The sequence below is a fragment of the Amphiura filiformis genome, chromosome 1, assembly GCF_039555335.1.
Source record: "Amphiura filiformis chromosome 1, Afil_fr2py, whole genome shotgun sequence".
In the NCBI taxonomy this organism is placed as follows: domain Eukaryota; kingdom Metazoa; phylum Echinodermata; class Ophiuroidea; order Amphilepidida; family Amphiuridae; genus Amphiura; species Amphiura filiformis.
The window spans coordinates 36,810,034-36,832,498 of NC_092628.1; the positions used below are offsets into that span (position 1 = coordinate 36,810,034).

Here is a 22,465-nt window from a genome sequence, read left to right on the forward strand (position 1 = left end):
CAACATATTCCAGTAATTCAATAAATATAATGATATATGGCCTAAACTTGAACTCATTTGAAATGAAATGTCAGTTTTTATTGAGTAAAGCATGGGTTTTTCACTCGACCTTGTGATTGCAATGCTTCTGAATTCTGCACTTTGGCGAAGTTGTAACTGCATTTTAATGGAATTTGGCGAACTTTTACAAAATGTATGGCATAAAGCAACATTTTTATAGTAAGTGCACTGCTTGGAAACTTTTTTAAAAAGCGAGATAATTGGTTAATAGCGAGAATCACGGCGTGAAAAGCGAGATTGCGTTTTTTGCCGGGCCTTACATAAACTTGTTCAGCAATATCAAAAAAATGACATGGTCAAAGCGGGGGAATGATCACGAGGTCATATCAGTGGAGCATAGCATGATGTTTGGTTGCCTGTGAGTGCATAATTGATATGTTGATAACAGATCTAATAATGTTGTGGAATCAAAATCTTCATTATATGAACCACATTGAAGTCAAAGTAATTATCTATCCTATCCTGTATCGTTTTATGGATAAAATTGACTCAAAATGTTATTGATGATATTATTGCTATCTTTAACATCAGTTTTGTCTTTTCAACGGGAAAAATCCGATTGAAAATAAAGTTTTTAGGGGCTAGCTATAATATTGAACAATATATCCCATATTTTGACATGCACAATAGAAAATAAATAAATTATTGTCTTACTTTATAAATGATAAATACTGTAAAATGACACATAACTAAAGTGAGGCCAATTTCTATCTTTTTTATTTGATTCATAAAATTACATTCAACAAAATGATTGAAGACTGAGAAAACACACAATGCAGACTACAGAATGGAGTAGGTAAGATGCCATGTCCGTAGCTTTGCAGGAGTTTCGGACTAACAATCAACACATTCAAAAAATACAGTTTAAAAGTGAAGATTGTAGTGAATGATCAGTCCTTTATCATGTGCTTGCCACTATCTACTTTATAGTAAACTATACATTGCGAAATAATATAAAATTATTTTAAAATAAAATGTGCATGTAAGTTGAGTTAACATAGCGAATTAACTAACAACTGCAGTGTATTTCTTGATTTTATAATAAGCATGGGTAAAAAGCAGTAAAGACAAAAATACAGAACAATTTGGAGTAATGAATTAAAGAGTTGACAGGAGTTATAGGAGTTAATGTGTTTTGCTGTTTCAGTGTGCATGTTCTCACCATTGATGGTTTGGTGAACTGTCATGTAACATGGATGTAAGCGTGATCCTAAAAATGCCTTTCACGGTGACCCAAACTATTTACGGTGACATCCCGCTATCTCTAAGGTCCGCTATCTCTAAGGTTCGCTATCTCTAAGGTTCGCTATCACTAACGTGCAAAGTCTATGGAGATCAGAATCCCGCTATCTCTAATAGAGAAAAAGGTTCGCTATACCTAAAAAAAGGTCCGCTACTTCTAAGGTTCGATATCACTAATTTAGAATAAGGTTCTAGCTAAGGTTCGACTAATTTAAAATAAGGTTCGCTATCACTAATTTTAAATAAGGTTAGCTATCACTAATTTTGAATAAGGTCCGCTATCACTAATTTATTGAAGGTTCACTATCTCTAAGGTTACGCTATCACTAATTGCAATAAAGGTCCGCTATACCTAAGGTTAAGCTATCACTACTTTTGTTTAAGGTTAAGCTATCCCTAATTTATCAAGGTTACAAGCTATCTCTAAGGTTAGCTATCACTAATTTCGATTAAGGTTAGCTATACCTAAGGTTCGTTATCACTAATCTTAAATAAGGTCCACTATCTCTAATTTTAGATAAGGTCCGCTATCTCTAATTTCAAATAAGGTCCGCTATCTCTAATTTTAAATAAGGACCGCTATAGCGAACCTCATTTGAAATTAGAGATAGCGAACCTTATTTAAAATTAGAGATAGCGGACCTTATTTGAAATTAGAGATAGCGGACCTTATTTGAAATTAGTGATAGCGAACCTTAGAGATAGCGAACCTTAGAGATAGCTTGAACCTTAGAGATAGCGGACCTCATTTAAAATTAGATATAGCGAACCCTAGGGATACCGGGATTGTTAAAATTAGAGATAGCGGACCTTATTTTAAATTAGTGATAGCGAACCTTAGAGATAGCGAACATTCAATAAATTAGTGATAGCGGACCTTTTTTAAAATTAGAGATAGCGAACCTTATTTAAAATTAGTGATATCGAACCTTAGAAATACCGAACCTTTTTCAAAATTAGTGATATCGAACCTTGGGTATAGCGGACCTTTTTTGTAATTAGTGATAACGAACCTTAGAGATAGCGAACCTTAGAGATAGCGAACCTTAGAGATAGCGAACCGTAACCACTATTTACAAGACCTCTTCTGCATTGACGCTGGCCTTCCCTTTTAAAGGGAATTTTTATCATCTATTTGGTGTTTTTTTATTCCAGGCCATCTAAATTGACCTACATTATCAACAATGCAAAAATGTCAGCAGACTACATGTATGTAATTATTTTACAGGTGCATTCTAAATACATGTAGCAAACCACCCAACTCTTGTATTTTTGTCAGAATCATGCCATTCAGTGAAACCCTACGTTTGTTTACATCTAGAGCTAGGTTTGTTCAATATTCATTTGCAGCATATTATTGATACAGAGTTCCCAGACTATGTTGTGATTATCACTCATTATAAATGTTCGCCAGAGCCTCTGGGTCTGGATGCTGAGACTAGCAGTATGGAGCAAAATAATGGGAGGCAGCAATATACATCTACTGTAATTGGAACACTTAATGCTTCATTAGGTAAAATAAAACTATTTTGCTGAAAAGCTTTAAAAATAATTTAAGGTTGGTCTGAACCCTGGAATTATGAAAACTTTCGGGCCTCATAACTGCTAAATTATTAGTCTAAAGAATATAAAAGTATACATTTTTAGAATGGAAATGACTTGTTGAATTCATCTGTGAGGTCCAATTTGGGCCAAAATGCTCATTTTGGAGAAAATCCAAAAAAACGGTTTTTTGTCCCAAATTTTTTTGTCAACCTAACAAAAAAATTGTTTGGCCAAAATTTTTTTTTTTTATTAATTTTTAAAAACTAGATAAAAATATCTAGGGACCATTTTTTCACTTTTTTTGAATTTTGACCAACTTCACCAAATTGCATTTTTTGACATTTTGCATTTTTTGACCATTTTTGGTGCAAATTTCTCAAAGTTGGTCTGAATTCAAAAAAATTAAAAAAACAGTCCCTAGATATTTTTATCTAGTTTTTTGGGATTTTCTCCAAAAATGAGCATTTTGGCCCAAATTGGACCTCACAGATGAATTCAGCAAGTCATTTCCAGTCTAAAAATGTATACTTTTATATCCTTTAGACTAATAATTTAGCAGTTATGAAGCCCGAAAGTTTCCATAATTCCAGGGTTAAGACCACCCTTATTAAGCTAATTTGTAGCTAACTGACTTGTTCAAATATTAGTAAAAAATAAAGCTTTGTACATGTAGTGCTTAACTTGCCAGTATCTTTATAATTTTGAATATTTTTGTGTGCAACTGCAAATTGATTCAGGGGCTTCTCTTGTACATGTAGTATGTCTTTCTATATGAGGGGAAAAATTGATTGTGCATCCAAATTTTGGGAAGAAAGTCCACTTTTCACAAAATTGCCCCCCCCCCCGGAAAACTTTTTCAAAATCAAAATTCCTGTGTTGTGCCTGTACATGTACATTTACAATACAATCCTGACCCATCGATTGTCAAAATGTGTAATGTGCTCCGATTGAATATGGAATGCAGTACGCAGACATGTTTGCACATTCTGTGCAGAGCTATAACACAAGGTTACAGTTTTTCTGCGATTTGCGCTGCCCTTTGCGCTGTGGATATGCAATATATGCACACACGCTTTACCTACATGTAGATGTAAACAACTTAAAATATTCGGGCAAAAAAGTAACATTTTCTCTATAGAATAGGATAGAAATGAAAGTAACATTGGTTCAGCTGCATCATCACCTGTTAGGTGACAATTTAAAAAACCCAAAACACCGCCACAGTTCTATGGGCCTGACCGACACAGAATTGCATTTTCAGAGATTTTAAACATTTTTTTGGCTAAAATCATGTAAAATCTGCCATTTTTGGTTTTGGCAATCTAACATTTTTAGAAAATTATGTTTGCAAAATAGTCCCAAACAGAAATGTTTGGTAGACTCATGACCGGTGCGATCTTACCTTTCCGATGTTGATTAAGATACTTCTTGCATCGATCCCGAGATCTGGAAAAACCAATAGTCATTTTGTCCCACATAAATGAATAAATAACAAAAACCCCGATCCCCGGTGGACTCACCCAAAAGGTGACGTCACACCATATGATCGTCCCTTATCCGACTTGGGATCCCCTACCGGACCAAACTTGTAGGGGGTGGCAGGTCGGGATAATCAACATCGGAAAGGTAAGATCGCACCGGTTATGAGTCTACCAAACATTTCTGTTTGGGACTAGACTCAGTACACCGGTCGATCTTACCGCTTCCGATGTTGATTAAGATACTTCTTGCATCAACATCTGAAAGATCGATCTAGCAAGTAACCGACGGATGGAGGTACAAGATTGGTCAGCATCTGATCAGGGATCGGGAGCGGTAACGATGGTTTTCGCGAGGTCAGAAAATATTTTCCCCAACGGTCGGGAAACAAAAAAGACCACGCGATCACAGACATAAACCTCCTTACTTAATAAGTTTGGTGGTTAAGAATAGCGACACTGGTTCTTACCATGCTGAGTATTCTGTATAGTCTGAAAACCTGGTACCCGTACACCACCGTATTATGATCGCCGAACAATGTCCCGGTAAACCTCCCGCCCGTCTCTGATTACTAACGTAAACGGAAGTATCGTAGAGAAGGGCGAAGGTGGCTTCCGGGACACCGCCTGCTAGATCTCCTCAAGGGACAACCGAACGGTATACCCAAGATGATGAGATAGCTCGTGTCGAGTGGGGTCGTGGGGCGCGAAACCTTCGCGATCCCGGACCCCACCAACACCTGGACCAGCCATTGCGACAGCGGCTGGACGAAAACTCTGTAAGGGTGATGAATGCGGTCGTGAGTCCCTCGCAAGGCTTGTGTTCGAAGAAATAGTGCTGCAGCGCCTTATCGGACACCCCAGCCTATCTTTGGCTTCAGCCGAACCTTGCCCAACCCTGGGGATTGGAGAGGGACGAATGTCGGTATGCACCGCGCCCGTTCGTAGTCACGAGAACAGAGCGCCGCAACAGTGTCGCTCCAGTGTTTGTGAACACGGAAGCTAACCTCGAGACCGTGTGCAACTCAGCACCGCCGTCCAAGCCAACGCCAAACCGAAAGCCATCTTGAGAGTTACGTATTTAAGCGTCGCTTTTGGACGGAAGGTCAAAAGGGTGACCCTTAAAGTAATCTAAGACTGTGTTGGGATCCCTTAGGAGGATCACTTTCCTTTTTGGTAGACACTGTTGAACATACCGTCGGGCGTAGACTAATAAGGTAACCATCGGCTATGATAGTCGACCCGTCTCGAAACCTCGGTGAATGGAGAGGACAGCTGACTTATAGCTGGCCCCAGTGGCCCGCTGAAGTCTTGCTTGGAACTTTTCTGTCAGAAACTCCGAACTAGCAGCACAGAGGCTCTAGCGGGAGAGCTATTTGTCTCATTGCACCAAGCGTAGTATGGAGCCAGACTCTGGCTATACGTACGGAGGGTAGACTTCCGTCTAGCCCCGGCGATGAGAAAAACAGCTTCTGATGAAAAGTATCCCTCCGCTGCGTGTTCCCTGGTAAGGGCCATGCAGGTAACTGCAGGTGCTCTAGTGATAGACTGGGTACCTCCGCTCCGGGCATCCGGAGTAGATCTGGTACCTCGGGGAGTGCCAGCGGCCTTGCCGCTAGCAGAATGACAATGCAGTCTTCCCACCCGATCTTGGCCACCACCCTCATGAGTAGTGAGATCGGAGGGACTGCATAAGCTGTCATCCCTCCCCAGTCTATGGACAGAGCGTCCACGGTGAATGCTTGGGGGTCCGTGACCCTTGAGCAGTACACCGGCAGTGGATGATTGCGATGAGATGCGAACAGATCTTTCGAGGGTGGTACATCCCTTGAAGATCGTCTGAGCGACCTGCGAGCAAGGGACCATTCTGCTGGTCCCGACACCCTTCCTCGTGACAGATTGTGCGCGAGGATGCTGGTGACGCCCGCGATGTGTATCGCTCTCATCGTAATCTGCCTGAACTTGCACCACCCTATCAGGTGTCGTGCATGCAGGCTCAATCGTGGTGGCCCGGAGTCCCCTTGTCTGTTGGGGTAGGCTACCACAGTTGTGTTATCCGTCAGGACAACGGTATGTGATTCCACGATCACCTCCTCGTAAGCGAGGGAGGTTGATGTGAAACTCTGTCTCTATGGCCCCCATAGGCCCGAGGCGGAGTCTCCGTGGATGTGGACCCCCAGCCCCGCTTTGGCGCTATGGTCGTCACTACGTGACATACCGGGGTGCAGGAAACCTGACACCCTGGGTCAAATTGGGCTGATGGGTCCACCACCAGAGTTCCTCTCGCGCGATCTCCGACAACGGAACCGCGAGGGATCTCGGGGTGACGACTGGGCCTGCAAGCAGGCTAGAAGGTGTAGTTGGGTAAGCCTAACGTAGAAACGGCAGTACAGTACGAGGTCTACCATACTGGCCATTAGGCCTACCACCTTCATCCATGCCACAGCGGGTTTTGCCCGAGACTCGGCCAAGAGTCAGGCACACCGCACCATGTTCGTCACCCGCTCGGGTGAGAGCACCGCGAACCCCTCCGTGAGGGTGATCTGGGCCCCTACAAATAGTGGTGTCTCAAGCGTCGGGACCACGCTGGACTTTTTTTGAGCTGATCAAAAATCCAGGGTCCCGCACCCTGAGGACTATCAACCCCATGAGACCCGTAGTCTTCAGTGGAGTGCGTCCGTATATGAGCCAAACGTCCAGGTAGCAACTGATGTTGACACCCCTGTGCTTCAGGTACGCTGCCACCGCTCTGACCAAGAGTGTTAAACACCCTGGGAGAGATGGACAGGCGGATGGCGGTATCAAAACTGGTAATTTTGATCCTGTACCTAGAAGCGCAGATGCCTCCGACCTTGAGAGGCGATTGGCATATGCAGATAGGCGTCCGAGAGATCTAGCGATGCTGTTCCCATGCCCCTGATGGGGCAGGCTAGCACCGCGGCGAGAGTCCCCATTCTGAACCTCTTGGGCCTGAAGAACGTGTTCAACAGCCTGCGGTTCGGATGGGGCTCCGTCGCCGTCTTCCTTGGAGCCAATGGCTCCAAGATCACCCGTAGAACGGGGGTAGACCGGGACAATCGCCCGCTTCGAGAGAAGCTGTGTGATCCATGTCAGTAGGGCCCGCCGCTGGGGGGCGTCTGACGGCACTACTGTGGACCTCTGAAATGTGCAGACGAATGTGGGGAGACTGGGTTGCCAGTCTGTAACCCCCACTCACCACTGACCATACCCAGGCGCTCAAAGAGATGGTTTCCCACCTCTGGGTGAAAGCCATAAGCGGTCAGCGATCCACTGGGAGATCCCCTGTGGAAAAACCGCTGAGCCCCCAGGAATGCTCTGCCTAGCTTCCCTTGGAAGAGCGCTTGCTCTCCTTCGGGGCTTGCCAGCTGTTCCTGTGCTACCCTTGCGCCTCCCAGAAATGGGTGCTGCAGAGGTAGTGGGCTCGGGTACTGTTGGTGGTGCACGGCCTGCTGAAGTCGGAGCTCCTACCCATGGTAATGGCAGTTTCCGACCTCTTCAGAGTGCTCCCGTTGGTAGCTTCTTTGCACGGTCCTCCACCGTAGCGCAGAAGCATCCAAAGAGAAAAAGGACCCTGCCTTTCCATCGCGTTGAGCGATTGGAGTGGCAGGCCCCTCCCCCCGGCGCTGAGTGGACACCCTATGGGCTAGGCCCATGGAGCTCTCGTTGAGGCTAGCTGTTAGCACCGCTAATAGGCTCACCTCGCGGAAGAGCTCAGATGCTGTCTGAGCGTGATACGCTTGACGACATCTGGGTCCCTCTCGGATCCCCTCAGGTAGGTCCCGTGGTCCTCCCGCGTTACACGCAGAGGAAGCGTGCAAGCACGCGGCGTCATAGCTCTACTGAGCTCGACAGCCCCACGATATCTACCCGTGAGGTTTGCCGGGAATGAGAGTGCAGGCGTCCCCTGTGAGGAAGCAGCAGCTGAGCATCCTACTGAAAGGATCCCTGGTCCTCCTCCATGGACTCCCCTTAGGGGTGTCCGGAGGAAGATCAGTGCTGTTGCTCCCTCGCGGGGCAGCGGGGAAGGAGATTGTAGTGATGTCACTACGGACTCAGCTTCCGACTCCTTTCCTCGCCCACAGTATCCGTATCATGCTCCGATGATGACGGTAACTGAGGACGGGCATCTGAAAGCGGGTAAGAAGGCATAACCACTGTGTGGCTCGCCGACTACCTGCCAGCAGAAGAGGGAGTACTCCCGCAAGACCCTGAGGTATCCGCCATGGCACCACTGGGTCCGCATGCTCTCGCAGCCCTCGTCCTAGCGCTCGCAGCACGGGGCCTACCCTGATCAAGATCTGGGTTAGCCCCATGCCGGCTGGCCTGGTCAACAGCTGATGTTGGTACTGCGTGGCCATCGCTAGGCGACACTTGCCACGGTGCTGGGCCGTGGAAGAAACACCCTGCGGCGGGTACCACGGGCATACCCAGCCGGCAGCTGACCCTGAAAGGATCCGCCACCAGGGTAACCCCATGGTACTGCAGTACCAGCACCGCCTCCCCCTTGTTGCCACAGAGACTGTGGCGACTAAAGCGGTGCTGCGGTACCGGTGCGGTATCAGCGTGGGTACCGTGAGGGTTCCCAACTGTGGACCGCTGTACCCTCGCCACACCGCGTTCCCTGTTTGGGGATCAAGCTGTGTGCTGGCGTGGTACCGGCGCCGCATACTAGCGTAGGGTGCCCGTGAGGGCTCCCGGCTGTGTACCACTGTACCCATGCCTCACTGCGTTCCCCGCGCAAGGGGATCAAGCCGTGTGTATGGGTACCCGCTATACCGCTGTCCCTTGGCTAGAGGGAGCTTGCCTAGTACCACGGGTAGCTGAGCGCAGATACCCCGATCAATCACCTGCGCCACCTGAATAGGCAGCGTCAATCAATGGAGCGATGCCCTGTGGATTTGACAGTGATCGATCAAGAGAGGGTAATTGACCCATTGACGGTAATGGATCACCCACGCTCCGCTGGCTCTCGAGGACGTAAGTGGGTTGTTGATCAGCTAGGCTGTTCAAGCTACTTACTGTACCCTCTAGAGCTTCGCCCAAGGTCGCTGTGTGTGGCGGACCACTCACGGCAGCTATGGGCGGGTGCATAGCGGCTACCACTGAAGTCAAGCCGTAGCTCGCGTCTTTGTAGCTGCCACGAATGCACCTGGGTCGCTGTCCCGTGAGAGACTGCGAGCCCAACCCCTGAATAATCGCCAGCCAGTCCCTGTGGACAGCCAGCAGCTATTCTAGGGCCCAGGGTATCACTTTCGGCGGTCCCGCCATGGAACGCTGCCGTGTGACAACCCCAGTTGGTTCTGCTAAGACTACACCCACAGCGTTAGCCGCGGTATCGTCTCTGCTGAACCCATGCATGCTAGGGTTCAACCCAGGCAAGCCCGGGGTGCCCTTGCATGCTGCCCGTCGCTGGCTACTACTGTGGCTGTTTGAGCCCGTAGATATGCCTGCAACAGACGGGTGTCCTCCTGCTAAAAACCCGTGAGGATTTTCGCTAGAGGACTGGTATCCTCCTGCTACAAAACCCGCTAGGGTTTTCGCTGGTGGTTACCGCTCTGCTGCCTGCTACTTTGCTCCGACGTATAGTCAGTGCTTTCGCTGGCTGCTGAGCCTTTGGACGCGCTAGCAGTCCCCGAAGGAACCGCCTGCTTGTCCGGGGACCGGAGCCCCTTAAGCAGACCTGCCATGACCCATAGGGGCTGTCACAGCAGAATCTACCGTGTCGACTGGTATCCTCCTGCTGCAAAACCCGCTAGGGTTTTCGCTGGTGGTTACCGCTCTGCTGCCTGCTACTTTGCTCCGGCGTATAGTCAGTGCTTTCGCTGGCTGCTGAGCCTTTGGACGCGCTTAGCAGTCCCGAAGGAACCGCCTGCTTGTCCGGGGACCGGAGCCCCTTAAGCAGACCTGCCATGACCCATAGGGGCTGTCACAGCAGAATCCACCGTGTCGACCTTACCAGTGCCCTTGGTAGATTTCTTCTTCGCCTTATGGCGATGGCGACGGAGCCTATCCCAATCGCAAGCTGGAACTCGGAGAGTCCTAAGCAAAAGAAAGACATCTAGAAGATCGTGAGCACTCCCTGTGGGTGAAACAGAGCGGGTGTGGGTCCCGCTCCGTCACCAGGGAAGGGCAAGCCCGACAGGGCCGAGGCGAGGAGAAAAGGGAGGGGCACTACCCCCCCCAACACGCGACTCAAGCCCAGTAAGCAAACCTGAGCACGGAGGCTGGTCGCTAACGTTAGTGGTAAAGTAAGGACTGGCTAACTTTATTACTAAAATGTCAGACGGGTCCCTACCAATCCCCACCGTATGAATATCTGATTAACTCGTCTTTATTGGACGGTAATGAAGACATAACGATAGAGTAATCACCCTAACATAGCAACAATAACCTACCGTACATGAAATACAATGTGTATGTACAAACATCTATTGTAACTTACAGGCTGCAATGGTTGTTTTACGTGGGAAACAAAATGAATGGCGCCAACGAGCGGCCATTTTGAATTGCTCGTGTGTCCCGTGATACAAACGGAGGCACGATATGTAGCTAAGTTTTGGATCGCTTTTTGTCACTTTTTTCGCCAGAAAATGCCGTCAAAACTATCCTCAGTCGAACAATACCGGTTTGGTTTTACCTAAGGTGTGAAACTACAACCGTATATCTCGCCTTGGTCGAGAAATTGATACACAGTGCTATGAACAATCGATAGGCACGTCTGTGTCAGTCGGAGACCAAGGAGGATAAGGATTTATCATATGGTGTGACGTCACCTTTTGGGTGAGTCCACCGGGGATCGGGGTTTTTGTTATTTATTCATTTATGTGGGACAAAATGACTATTGGTTTTTTCCGCATCTCGGGATCGATGCAAGAAGTATCTTAATCAACATCGGAAACGGTAAGATCGACCGGTGTACTGAGTCTATCTTTTTTTTGTCACATTTTGGTGATATTTTAGGGCAATTTTAGCCGTCAGGAAAAACAAAATATTTAAAAAAATGCCCGGCCGGCCGACCCATCACTCTACTTGAAAGGTCAGCCCTTTCAGATTTTTTTCACCTTATCTACGTTTTTATAACAATTTAAAATATCAATTTAAAATTTCAAGTAAGTCAAATATTTGTTGAGAGAACTGTTTAAAATTTCTGTTTATCTTGATATCAATTAAATTGTTAGAAATATCCTGCTGCATTTATGATGAATGGTACAATTTGTGCAGAAAATTATCAAATTATTTATGTGTCCTAGACTGTAAAGTAAAGCATGCTTATTTTAACCACATTTCAAACCCTTGAACAGTACTTGCAGCACTCTTATCGTACTATGGCACAATATTTAACTTAAGGACTGGATACAAATTGTCAACAACCCTCAAGAATATTTAAGGCAAAAAAAAAAAAAGGGTTTGTCTCAAAGCTTGCGCGCGCGTTTGTAAAATCGCACGATTTGACACAAAAAAAATTTTATTTAAAAAAAAAATAAATTTTATAGTTTTTCCACAAAAAATGGCGAAAATCAGAAAAAAAAAATGGCATTTCGCACTTGTTTTTAAATTTCTCATGAGCTTTGAGACAAACCTTTTTTTTTTGGCCTAAGGTATGCCACTAACAAATCAAGCATACACCATACCAGAATCATACAATGTAATGATGATAGTTTCAGATCATTTTCCACCTTCATTGCAGTGAAGGAGGGTAGTACAAAATGTATCTTATTTTAGGGGAAAGTATTGCCTCCACATTATACACCCCTGCCCATGGACTTTGTTTAGGGCTGTTAGGAATATGTGATTGTGTTATTTGCGCGGAAAAATCTATGGGCGCAAAGTCACCAGCTCTGACAGCTCGACTCTTACGTTGGTACTTTTGGTGATGTACCATCATCGGCCACCATAGGCTAGGGTACTCGGTAGTAGCAGGCTGGCAATGGTAGTACCTGTAAAGTATGCACAGCGAAGGTACTCCATCATCAGGAATCCTGTACATAGTGTAGTCTCGATGGATGGCATGCATTGTACTGTGTCATACAAAACTGTACTTCATTCAAAAAACATTTCAGATGGTCCCTCACCTGTACATAATTGCACTTGTCAAAATATAGCAAACAATGAACTGCAAAATAGAACCTCATTGTGAAACTGAGTACCAATTGACTATAATCTATTAGAGCTTGAAAAAATAAACTTCTGAAGTCTGTATGTCTGTGTACAATATTTTCCTGTTATTCCTGCCAAATGGACTGTAGGGAGATAAGATAATTATGACCATTGGCCAGTCATTCATTGCACAGGATTCTACTCTTTACATTTTCTTAGTAGCCTGCACACTGGTAACACGTTACATTCTATGTACCGTACCACATTTTGAATCAAAGAGTAGGACATATTGGTCTTAAAATCTTAGTCTTGCTTAAATCTTATTCAATTTCTGATTTTTTCTTATTTGAATACTAGTGACTTTATTTGCACTTAGTGTATAGTAATCAGGAATACACAAAGATCTCCTGAGAGAAGACAATGGAGTATGGAAAGTAGGACCTGTTTTTTCTTAGGTCAGATATTAAATGGGAGAGAACATGGACCTTTGGGACAGTTTTTTATATTTTTTGAAAATTCACCTGAAGCAGTTGTCTATTTAAGATCTATGATAATTGGTGTTACATACGATCATACATCAAGGGTTGAGAACAAGAAAGCCGCAATTCACAACTTAGGAAACCTTTGTGAGTTTAAAGGCTTTCTGGCTCTCAACCCTCCACATTACAGGATGCAAGATTTGAAAATAAACACAAGTTGAGTTGACCTGAATTTGGGTCATGTGATTGGTAGTGGAATAAAATGAACTAGGCGGTTACCCGTATTTGGCGGTTCTCGGCTGGGCACGATTACCTGGCTGATGGTGACTGTACCCACCAAGTTTCATGCCCATTCAACAGTTTTACTAAATTGACTTCAGATGACCCCTGCTGACCCGAAATGAGCATCCAAAAATTGGCTCTAAATGTTGACTGTACCCACCAAGTTTCATGCCCATACGACAGTATTTACTAATATGACCTCAGCTGACCCCTGGATGACCCCAAAATGACCTTCCAAAAATTTGACTCTAAATGTTGACTGATACCCACCAAGTTTCATATGATCTCGGAAAATCTGAAGTGACTGACTGAATCGGAAGTGACTGACAGAAAATAAATTGGGATCTTTTGTAAATGCAATAAATTACTGTGTAAGTGTCACACCAATTGATGTCACCAGTTAAAAAAAAGAAAAGAGCATCCAATATCTTCTGTATTCAGAAAAGCCACAATACTGTAAAACCACTGGGGATTTAATTTTGATAGAAGCCTTAATTCCCTAAGTTAAATTCCTAGCCCAATCCAATAGCTTTACCCTGGTCACCATTAATGTCCATAGGCCACAGTTCAAAGGTTTGTTTGCAGTTTCTATCACTGAGATCCTCTTGGCAAATAAAAGTAAATAAATAAGCCACACGTTATTTGCAAATGGCACAAAACAAAAACAAACAAACAGACAAACAAAAATGACAAGGATAACACACACACTATACCAATCATTATGATAAAGAGGCATAAAAGCATTGCATGACCTACAGACAATCCCAAGCAGCATAAAGGATTAAAATATCATAGACCCTTTTATTGTATTGTAATTTTGTGCTGAAGAATGAAGATCTTTAATTTGTAACTAATGAATCCGCAAGAAATATTATGCACACAAACATGTATGTCCTGATGGTAATTGGTAATTGGTATGAAAGATTTTGATTACATGTAAGTTGGGAAGATGAGGCTGTGGACCCTGAAGTGCCTCCTTGCCCTTGGTTTATAAAATTGACAAGAGTTGCAATGTACGTACAAATGTGCTGGGACAAGGGATTTTACTATCAACAGTGTCATTCTGAATACACTTATAAAGTCTTCTGAAGTGTAGATCAAAGCTGTGTAGATCAAAGCATTTGAATCCATCACTACAAATCATCTGGACACATTTTAAACTTTTACACTTTTCAACTTACCTTAAAATTACTACTGTTAACCCATGAAGCCAGATCATCCACCAATCGGTCAAAGTTCTCACAGTAAACTGGTTTGGATGTGTCCTGTAAATAGTCCTGTAGTTCTTGTGCAGCATTCAGACGAGAGACTGTGTCTGGTTTCATGACATCATTAGCGATGTCATCAAGAGTTCTCTCTGCCATGCTGATTCAATGTTTTCCCCGGCTACCGTTGCAAAATGGGGATGGATTATTTTCCAACTATATACTATTCAATGCACTGGGTGTTTTTGTGAACGATCAATCAGGAATTGTTTTTCAATGGCATCTGCAAAAATAAATGGATACAATACAAAATTTTCAATTGCGCTATGATCAGGTTTATATCTGGTTTTACATTATAAACTGCATATATATTATGTAAAAATAAAACAAAATATGGATTTTATGTGTAAATAGTTGAGTTTGATACATGGTGCACATTAATGATAAGGATCATGTGTAGTGAAGTTACTGGGTGGGCTTATAGGGGCATGCAGGCCATTATTAATGGAACAAATACTGTACTTCTTTTTATTGGTCTTTTTTCACGGCAGTGAAATGATGCCACTTGCACCCACATCTCATATGCACAGTTTATCCCTTACATATCCTGTGTCTTGAATAGCTATATAGCCCACCAACCATGTGCTTTAAGAGGCTAGGAAATAATTCCTAATATCTCATACCCTAGTTTGTATGCCTTTATCTAATCTTGCCACACATGACAACTTACTAATTAGCCCTAACCCGGAAAAGAGTCTGTCCAGGAGTAGGAATTTTTTAGCCTTTTTTAGAAACATGTTTACAATTGGCTTATAGCCATCACATGCTGACAATACACATAACTGATTGGTTAATCAAAACTAGCCAGGCCTGATTACAAAGTAAACGTATCATTCTGTATAGAAAACTGTGCAGCAAGCGATTTACTTCAGAAAATTACTACATTGCACAAAACTAAGTCATTATCTATACTCTATAGTTAATTGAATGTTAGCTAATGTTTATTGACTCTTTTAATAACCCATATGTAGGCCTATAAACCTGTATAATATTGGTGTTCATACATATCCCTGGACCCTGACAAAAGCTAGCAAGAGCAAGCTGTGTAATTATTTTGTTTACTTGTGATAAGATACAATTTTCTTTGTAGATATAGCCAAATTTGTTTCCTAGTACTAGTAGTAGGTGACTTAATAAAATTCCTTTAAAAAGGAATGGGCGCCCCAATGTGAGCTTGGTTGTGATGTGGTATATTTCATGGTGTTTAGATTTGGTATTATTATCTCTTGCAAACCCGGTGACACCTCATTATAGAAATCAGACCTGTCAATAGGTTGTAAGAGGGGATAGCCTTTTCCAGGCACAAATTGGGCCATACATGTATAAAGAAAGTTTTGCTACTTTGCAACGCAATAAAAACCTAAATGCAAAACGAGATCCTGTAGGTGGCTCCCAAGGTGGCTTAAAAAACTAAATGCAAAATGAGGTTTTTAAAAAATATTGTTTTCCAGAGTCAAGACGCAGGTATCATTATTAAGCCTCATATCACTTATTTATTGTTGAATAAGTGCAGAGTAGGTTAGATATGAATATTGAATGTTAGACTAAAGTAGCTCAAAGTACATGTACTATACACCTGATCCGTGAACTTGTCTTTTTTAAAGACAAATTCTTGTTAACTCTGTCTTGCTATTATAATTAAAGATACTATACTTTTTTTTAAATTTATGGGGGCAGAATTTAGCAGATTTTATGATCATACATGTACATAGAACAAGTACCGGTAGGAGTTTTTGTTTTTTTGTTCTCGTACTTTTAAGACAAATAATTTTGCAAAATATATTGGGGTTAAAGGCCTAAATTGAAAAACCTCATTTCCAGGGAAAGATCAGACAGCAGGACAGACCATGACTAGACGGTAACATGAGTAGGGCCTAAAAAAAATTGTTTGATTGGCGTAACCCGACCTGTCCTAAAAATAGGCCCGACACAGACTTTTTTTTTTTTCCAAAATGTTTTTTTTTTTTTTAATTTACAGTTACACCAAATTTTAAAAAAAGAAAAAGAAAAAAAGTTCCAAGGATTTATACAGCAATTTATAGCTTTAAACGTAATAAAAAAAATCCATACCTACCTACCCTAATTTATTTTTAATGCCAATCAAACAATTTTTTTTAGGCCTAGGTTTTCACCTTGAAGGCATAGATTTATAGTCTTGCAAAGATGGGCGAACTTTCCCCTGGGCCATCCTATGTGTCATGAATTTAGGACTACAACAACAACTACAACTGATACCAGGTCAGTTTATACTCTTATTTCTCAGGCTTTGAGTTTGAAGGAGTGCGAGTGCGATCACACTCCTCCAGTCCACACTCCTTAAATGTGATTTATCACACTCCTTAATCTTAAAGCTTACAATCACACTCATCATTCACAAAATAACACTCCTCACAAGTTTGAGGTGTGCTATTTATCACACCCCTCAATTTTTTTAAACTCAAAGCCTGATTTCTACAGTATCTGTTTTTTCTCGCTGTGGCTTTTTAAAGTTCTAAGTACTGTATCCTGACAGATGAGCATGTCAGCCATTTCTTTACAGTCTAGTCATAAACATTACACAAGTGATGTATTGCTGTAATGTATTTTCTGTTTGTTATCATGAGACCGCAAAAGGTCCAAACACTTCAAATCACAAGAAATGAATACCGTGGAATTATCACACTTTGTACAGTGCTGCTCCTCAAGACAGTTCACATGATGATAACATTGCATTGTCAAGGTAAAACAAGAATCAAATTCTGTATTATGACAGATGATCCAATATCAGTGTTCATGTTATGGGATCCATGCGTACATTGTAAATTGTGTCATACTAGTATGGTGACATACACATACTTGTACGGTAGTGACTTAGTCACTTAAATTGGTGAAATACAGAAAATGAAACAAAAATAAACTTAGTTTAGGGACGGTTATTCCGTTTATTTTCTCAAACATTTAAATGCATCAGTGATGCTTGCGTTTAACGCGGCTGTGTACTATAGACATTGTTTCTTTCGCGAAATTGAGTTTTTTTAATATGTTTATACTTTGTTATGTTTTTTATAAATACAAGGAATGAAAATCCAGATTTGTAAACTCCAACTGCAATATTTTAAGGATTTTATTTCACTATTCCACTCGTGTTTGAAATTGAAAAGAAAGAAAATCTTTGTTGTACCAGCCAGGGTACACGCTTTAACAACAACGCATCGCGTTGCGTATCGCGCAATTTGTTAACGCACAAATACGCTTACGCATGATACGCTGACGCTTATCTGCATGCGCAGCGCATCAATATGGAAACACCACGGAAGCACTGATTTCACAAAAACCTAGTGGTCAAATGGCTCCGTTTTAGCTGATAAAATGTGGGTTTTTTCAAGTTCTTTCCCCCGATTTAAATATCAAGTTATGAATGGATTTCGCTAAAACTTCTCAAGTATTTGCCCGACGTTCATGTAATGTAAGGTAGAAAAATGAGAAATGCCGCATTCTCCTCGTGAGCTCCGATCCAAGTGCAAAATGTGACCACTTTAAACTTCAACGGCCATTATTTCAATGTTCATTTTCTCGGTAAAATGACGATTTAGGTACACGATAACTCAATAAATACAGCATCTATAGGTAAGCAAATATGATCATCGTGATGAAGCATGATCGAATCAAGAAACGGTTTTCCCATTTTTTCATATTTTGGTCTATTTCCGATTTTAGACATCATTTTGTGCAAATAGGCGTTTGTGAATTTTAAAAAGTTCATTTTGATGCCTTATATGGTCAATATCTCAAAAAATAAGGCCAATATCAAAAACTAAAAAAACGTTTTTGGAATGGAGCCTCAAGATGGAGATAAAAACAAAATAAAATATTTTGGAAAGAGTGTTATGATGTACCGAACAAATATTGCCAAAAACTCACTTTTTTGGGATTTTCTTCAAAACTGTTGTTTTTACACCAAATCTATAAATTTATATTAAGATTCATTGATGTCTTGCCTTTATAGACTATGGGCCATGCATCTCTACGGCCCTTGGTTTTCCACTTTTGTAGTCCCCTCTTGGGCAGAACATGAAAACACAACAAATCAAGAGTAAAGATATGTCTGAATTAGTATCCAAAAAGTTCCCACGTTTTACTTTGCACATTTAGGAGTTATTTGGGGTTTAAAATGAGTTTTTCATGATTTTTTCCATTTTTGCCCAAAAATGTCAAATATTAAAATAGCTGTAACTTGCAAAATAAATTGAGTAGAAATTTCATTTCTATTGTAGATGTTACATATCACATGGATGTCTAACACTGGTGAATAAAAATGTCACAGCACAACTCTAAAATATAAAAAAATGGCAAAAACCATATTTTTGTGCTATTTTGGCCATTTTTGAGCTAAAAATGTAATTTTTGCATGGGGAAAAAAATTAATATATTTTATTGATTTCAAAAATATGTCAATATGTCAACCTAGTTATTCTGAACAAAAAAGTTAATGATGGTGAATGTCTGTGACCTATAGTTTTTGATCTATGGCCCTTTCAAATTCACATATGGACTAAAATAGCATGTTTTTGTTCAATTTTTCCAATATTACCCAAAAATGGTCCTTTATGGCCATTTTAACCAACTCGTTAGTTTTTGGAAAGTGGGAACTTCACTTAATAATATGAACATGTAATTGTACTTTAATGTTAAGCTATTTCAAGATCCACTAGCAGGGTTTTCTTTAACGCACAAAACACGCGTATTTACGCGTTCAGGCACTTTGCTGACTCCTTCAAATCCAAAGTCCCAAAGTCCAACGCAGCACAAAATCTTGAAAACGTCACGCGTTCAGATATTGCAAGATTTGAATAGAGAAACACCGATATTGTGCATTTATTCTCGGCTTTTGGCATTTAGGACCTACTCCCGATATGTAGGGCCCATCACATTTTGTCAGCATCGATCCATGCATGTTTTAGTGATTAGTAAAATTGTAGAGGGTCAGTTTGAAATCTTGCAAATTGGGTTCGGGTCCTTTTTTTTGTTTAAATGATGCACCAAATGTCTTCAATTGGACTTTAATTTGGCAAAATATTCCCTCTCATGGGGGAACATCCCCCTCAGACACCCCCATGCCTAGTGGATAAACAAGTGACCATTTTCGCATCGGTTTTCGACATTTGCCAATTTACGCCCTATGTTTAACACAATTTATAGGCCTAATAAGGGAACACGTGACAACGAAGGCTTTATGGACCGTCATTTCACAATTTTCGGATTTTCAACTTAAATTTTACACAGTAATAGTGCCAAAATGGTCCACCAAATCACTTCAATTAGGTCTTCATTTTACAAATTTTCCCTGAGGGGGGAACATCACCCTGCGTAGTTGATAAACAAACGGCCACTTTCACTTCTGCTTTCGACATTTGCCAATTTATGTTTAACACAATTTGTAGGCCTACCATAATAGGGAAAAGTTGCCGTCCACGAAAGGCTCCATGGACTGCTCATTTCACAAATGTTCGGCTTTTTAAACTAAAATTTTACACATTGATAGTGCCAAAATTATCCACCAAATTGCTTCAATTAGGTCTTCATTTTGCACAAGTTTTTTACTTCCCCCTTCTGACTGCTTTAGATCCGCCACTGCTCCAAAAAGTGGCGTATATTTCTTATTGACTTGGGGGGGGGGGTGAAAAAATGTCTTGAAGTATAGTGAATCCAGCACCTTTTGGCGAAAGAATAAGTTTATGGTACAAACATTTTTACCATTTTGAAGCTAAACTGTTGAAATATGGTGCAAAAGTGGAATAAATTCGCACTAAGCGCGCAATAATTTGCACTTTTGGGACTAAATTGACCAGATATGAGGTTAATTTGGTCAGAAACCCACATACAGGCGTCAACATTGGGGGGGGGGGGATGATTGTATGGACCACCCCCCTGGCAAAAAATCTACATCTATGGCTCCAAAAACACACATAGGCCTATTGTTAAAAATGTCTTCAAAAATAGTATTTATAAAAATACCCCTTGGGCAATGTTTTTGACTCCTTCAGAGGAAAAATTCACAATTGAAAGGGTCAAAAAAAATTGAAAATACCCTTTCAGCAAAATGCTTAAAGAAAACCCTGTCCACTAGTATGCCCGCTACCGTGGTAGCAGCAATTTTATCTACTTTCAATGCAGTAAAATGATGACTAAAATGATTTTGCTGCATTGAAAGTAGTAAAATTGACGATATAATTGCTTCTGCCATGGAAACCGAGCTACCAGTGGATCTACAACTAGCTTAAAATGAAAGTACTATAATATATCCATAATATATGTGAAGTTCCCACTTTCCAAACACTGAAAATTTTGTTAAAATTACAAAAAAGTACCATTTTCAGCCTAATATTGGAAAAATTGACAAAAACATGCTATTTTAGTCCATACCGTATTTCGTCAAATAGTCGCCCCCCCCTCAAATAAACGCCCCCACCACTTTTTTCAACCAAGATGTTTCAAAAGTTCCGATATTTCCATGCTATCTTGTGTAGTAAGCTTACCAAGTTCCCCACATGGTCAATAATAGCGTCAATAATTGGCGAAAATCTGCATCGGAACACCGGAAGTGAACCAAAGGTCAGTGCCAAAAGTTCATAGTTCGTCATTTTAGCGTGACTTTTAAGCTTACCTAATGATTTTAACGGGAATTGTCGTGCTACAAATGACCTCTAATAAACGCCCCCCCCCCTTGGGAAAATGTAACGCCCCCGGGGGCGTTTATTCGACGAAATACGGTACATTTGTACATGATATATGATACAAGATAGGTGTGGTGTGCACCTCACAAAACAGGAATTTCTTACAGGTTCTAGTACCGATGGCACCGTACATGAGGTAAAATATGCGAAGGCAATCAGCCCTATCATGTCAGGAACTATGCATTATTATGACATATTATATTGTTCAAAAGAATGAATGTTTTGAGCAAGTTTAATGTAAATTATTAAGGACGTCTTCAGATTACTTTTAACTGTTGGTTAGCATTGAATGGAAAATTGAACGTTGAAAATGACTTGCGTGTACGGTGTATCGCAAATGCAAAAAGTTTAACGGACAAGCGTTTAACGTTCCCATCCCTATATACTTGGACTGTATAAAGGCAGACACTGGTCCCTTGAAAGTTTTTCTGACAGGATGTTTTCTGTATGCCCTGCATTTCCCGGAAGCTGGTACATGTACATAAAAACTCTGAGGAAATGATAACCAGATAAAGAACTGTATGTAGTTCTGCCTACACAATAATATAGATGTACCATGTGTAGTGACTAGTGAGTCCACATGACATGACTCTCAATGATAGATTGCTGTTAACACTGGTACATTTTTGGTAGCATCACAATTGAATTAATCACAACCAGTGAAGCTCCAAAGGCAACTTTCTAGCCATATGCCATAAACCATTGAAGTTTCTGTAAACTTGGAAAACTGTTGCTAAACTTGCTAGAATAAAAACTAAAATATCGCTGATTTTAAATGCACAGGTTAGGCCAAACAAAATAATATTGGTTTCCGGTTACATTGCTTTTGATCCATGATGCATCTAGAAACTGACGTCTAAAATTTTTGGTACCCGTAACCAATCGGTCATGTGTCAAGATCAGTCGCATGCAATTTGATTCAAGTGCAACTTCTGCGAAAACATTGATTTTTTTAAATCTTTGAGTATAGCTACAAATATGATATGTAGGCCTACTAAATGAAAGCTTACATTTATAATTTTATTCTATGTTTTATGATTAACAAGTACGGTAGGTAAATGAATAGTATGGAAGAACTGGCTGGTAAAGAAAAATTTATGATAACATTTATTACAATGTAGTGATTTTGACAATTATTCAAACTAAATATAATTTAATCATATTTAAAATAATATTTCATGTCCATTGATTTATTTTATTTTTTTAATGCAAGGAACATGGTGATGGTCAAGAACACCTGCGCGAATTGAAAGACTTGTTGCTCCTGACAAAAGAATATCAAA

General features: G+C 41.5%; 1 protein-coding gene across 1 annotated transcript in view; it reads right to left on the reverse strand.

The window, feature by feature from the left end:
• LOC140146444 (CLIP-associating protein 1-like) overlaps positions 1 to 22,465 on the reverse strand; it is a 181,108-nt gene that overhangs the window by 153,253 nt on the left and 5,390 nt on the right. Inside the window, 1 exon segment of the mRNA XM_072168303.1 lies at positions 14,386 to 14,692. Within this exon segment, the coding sequence (XP_072024404.1) occupies positions 14,386 to 14,568 (183 nt within the window). The 5' untranslated portion in view covers positions 14,569 to 14,692.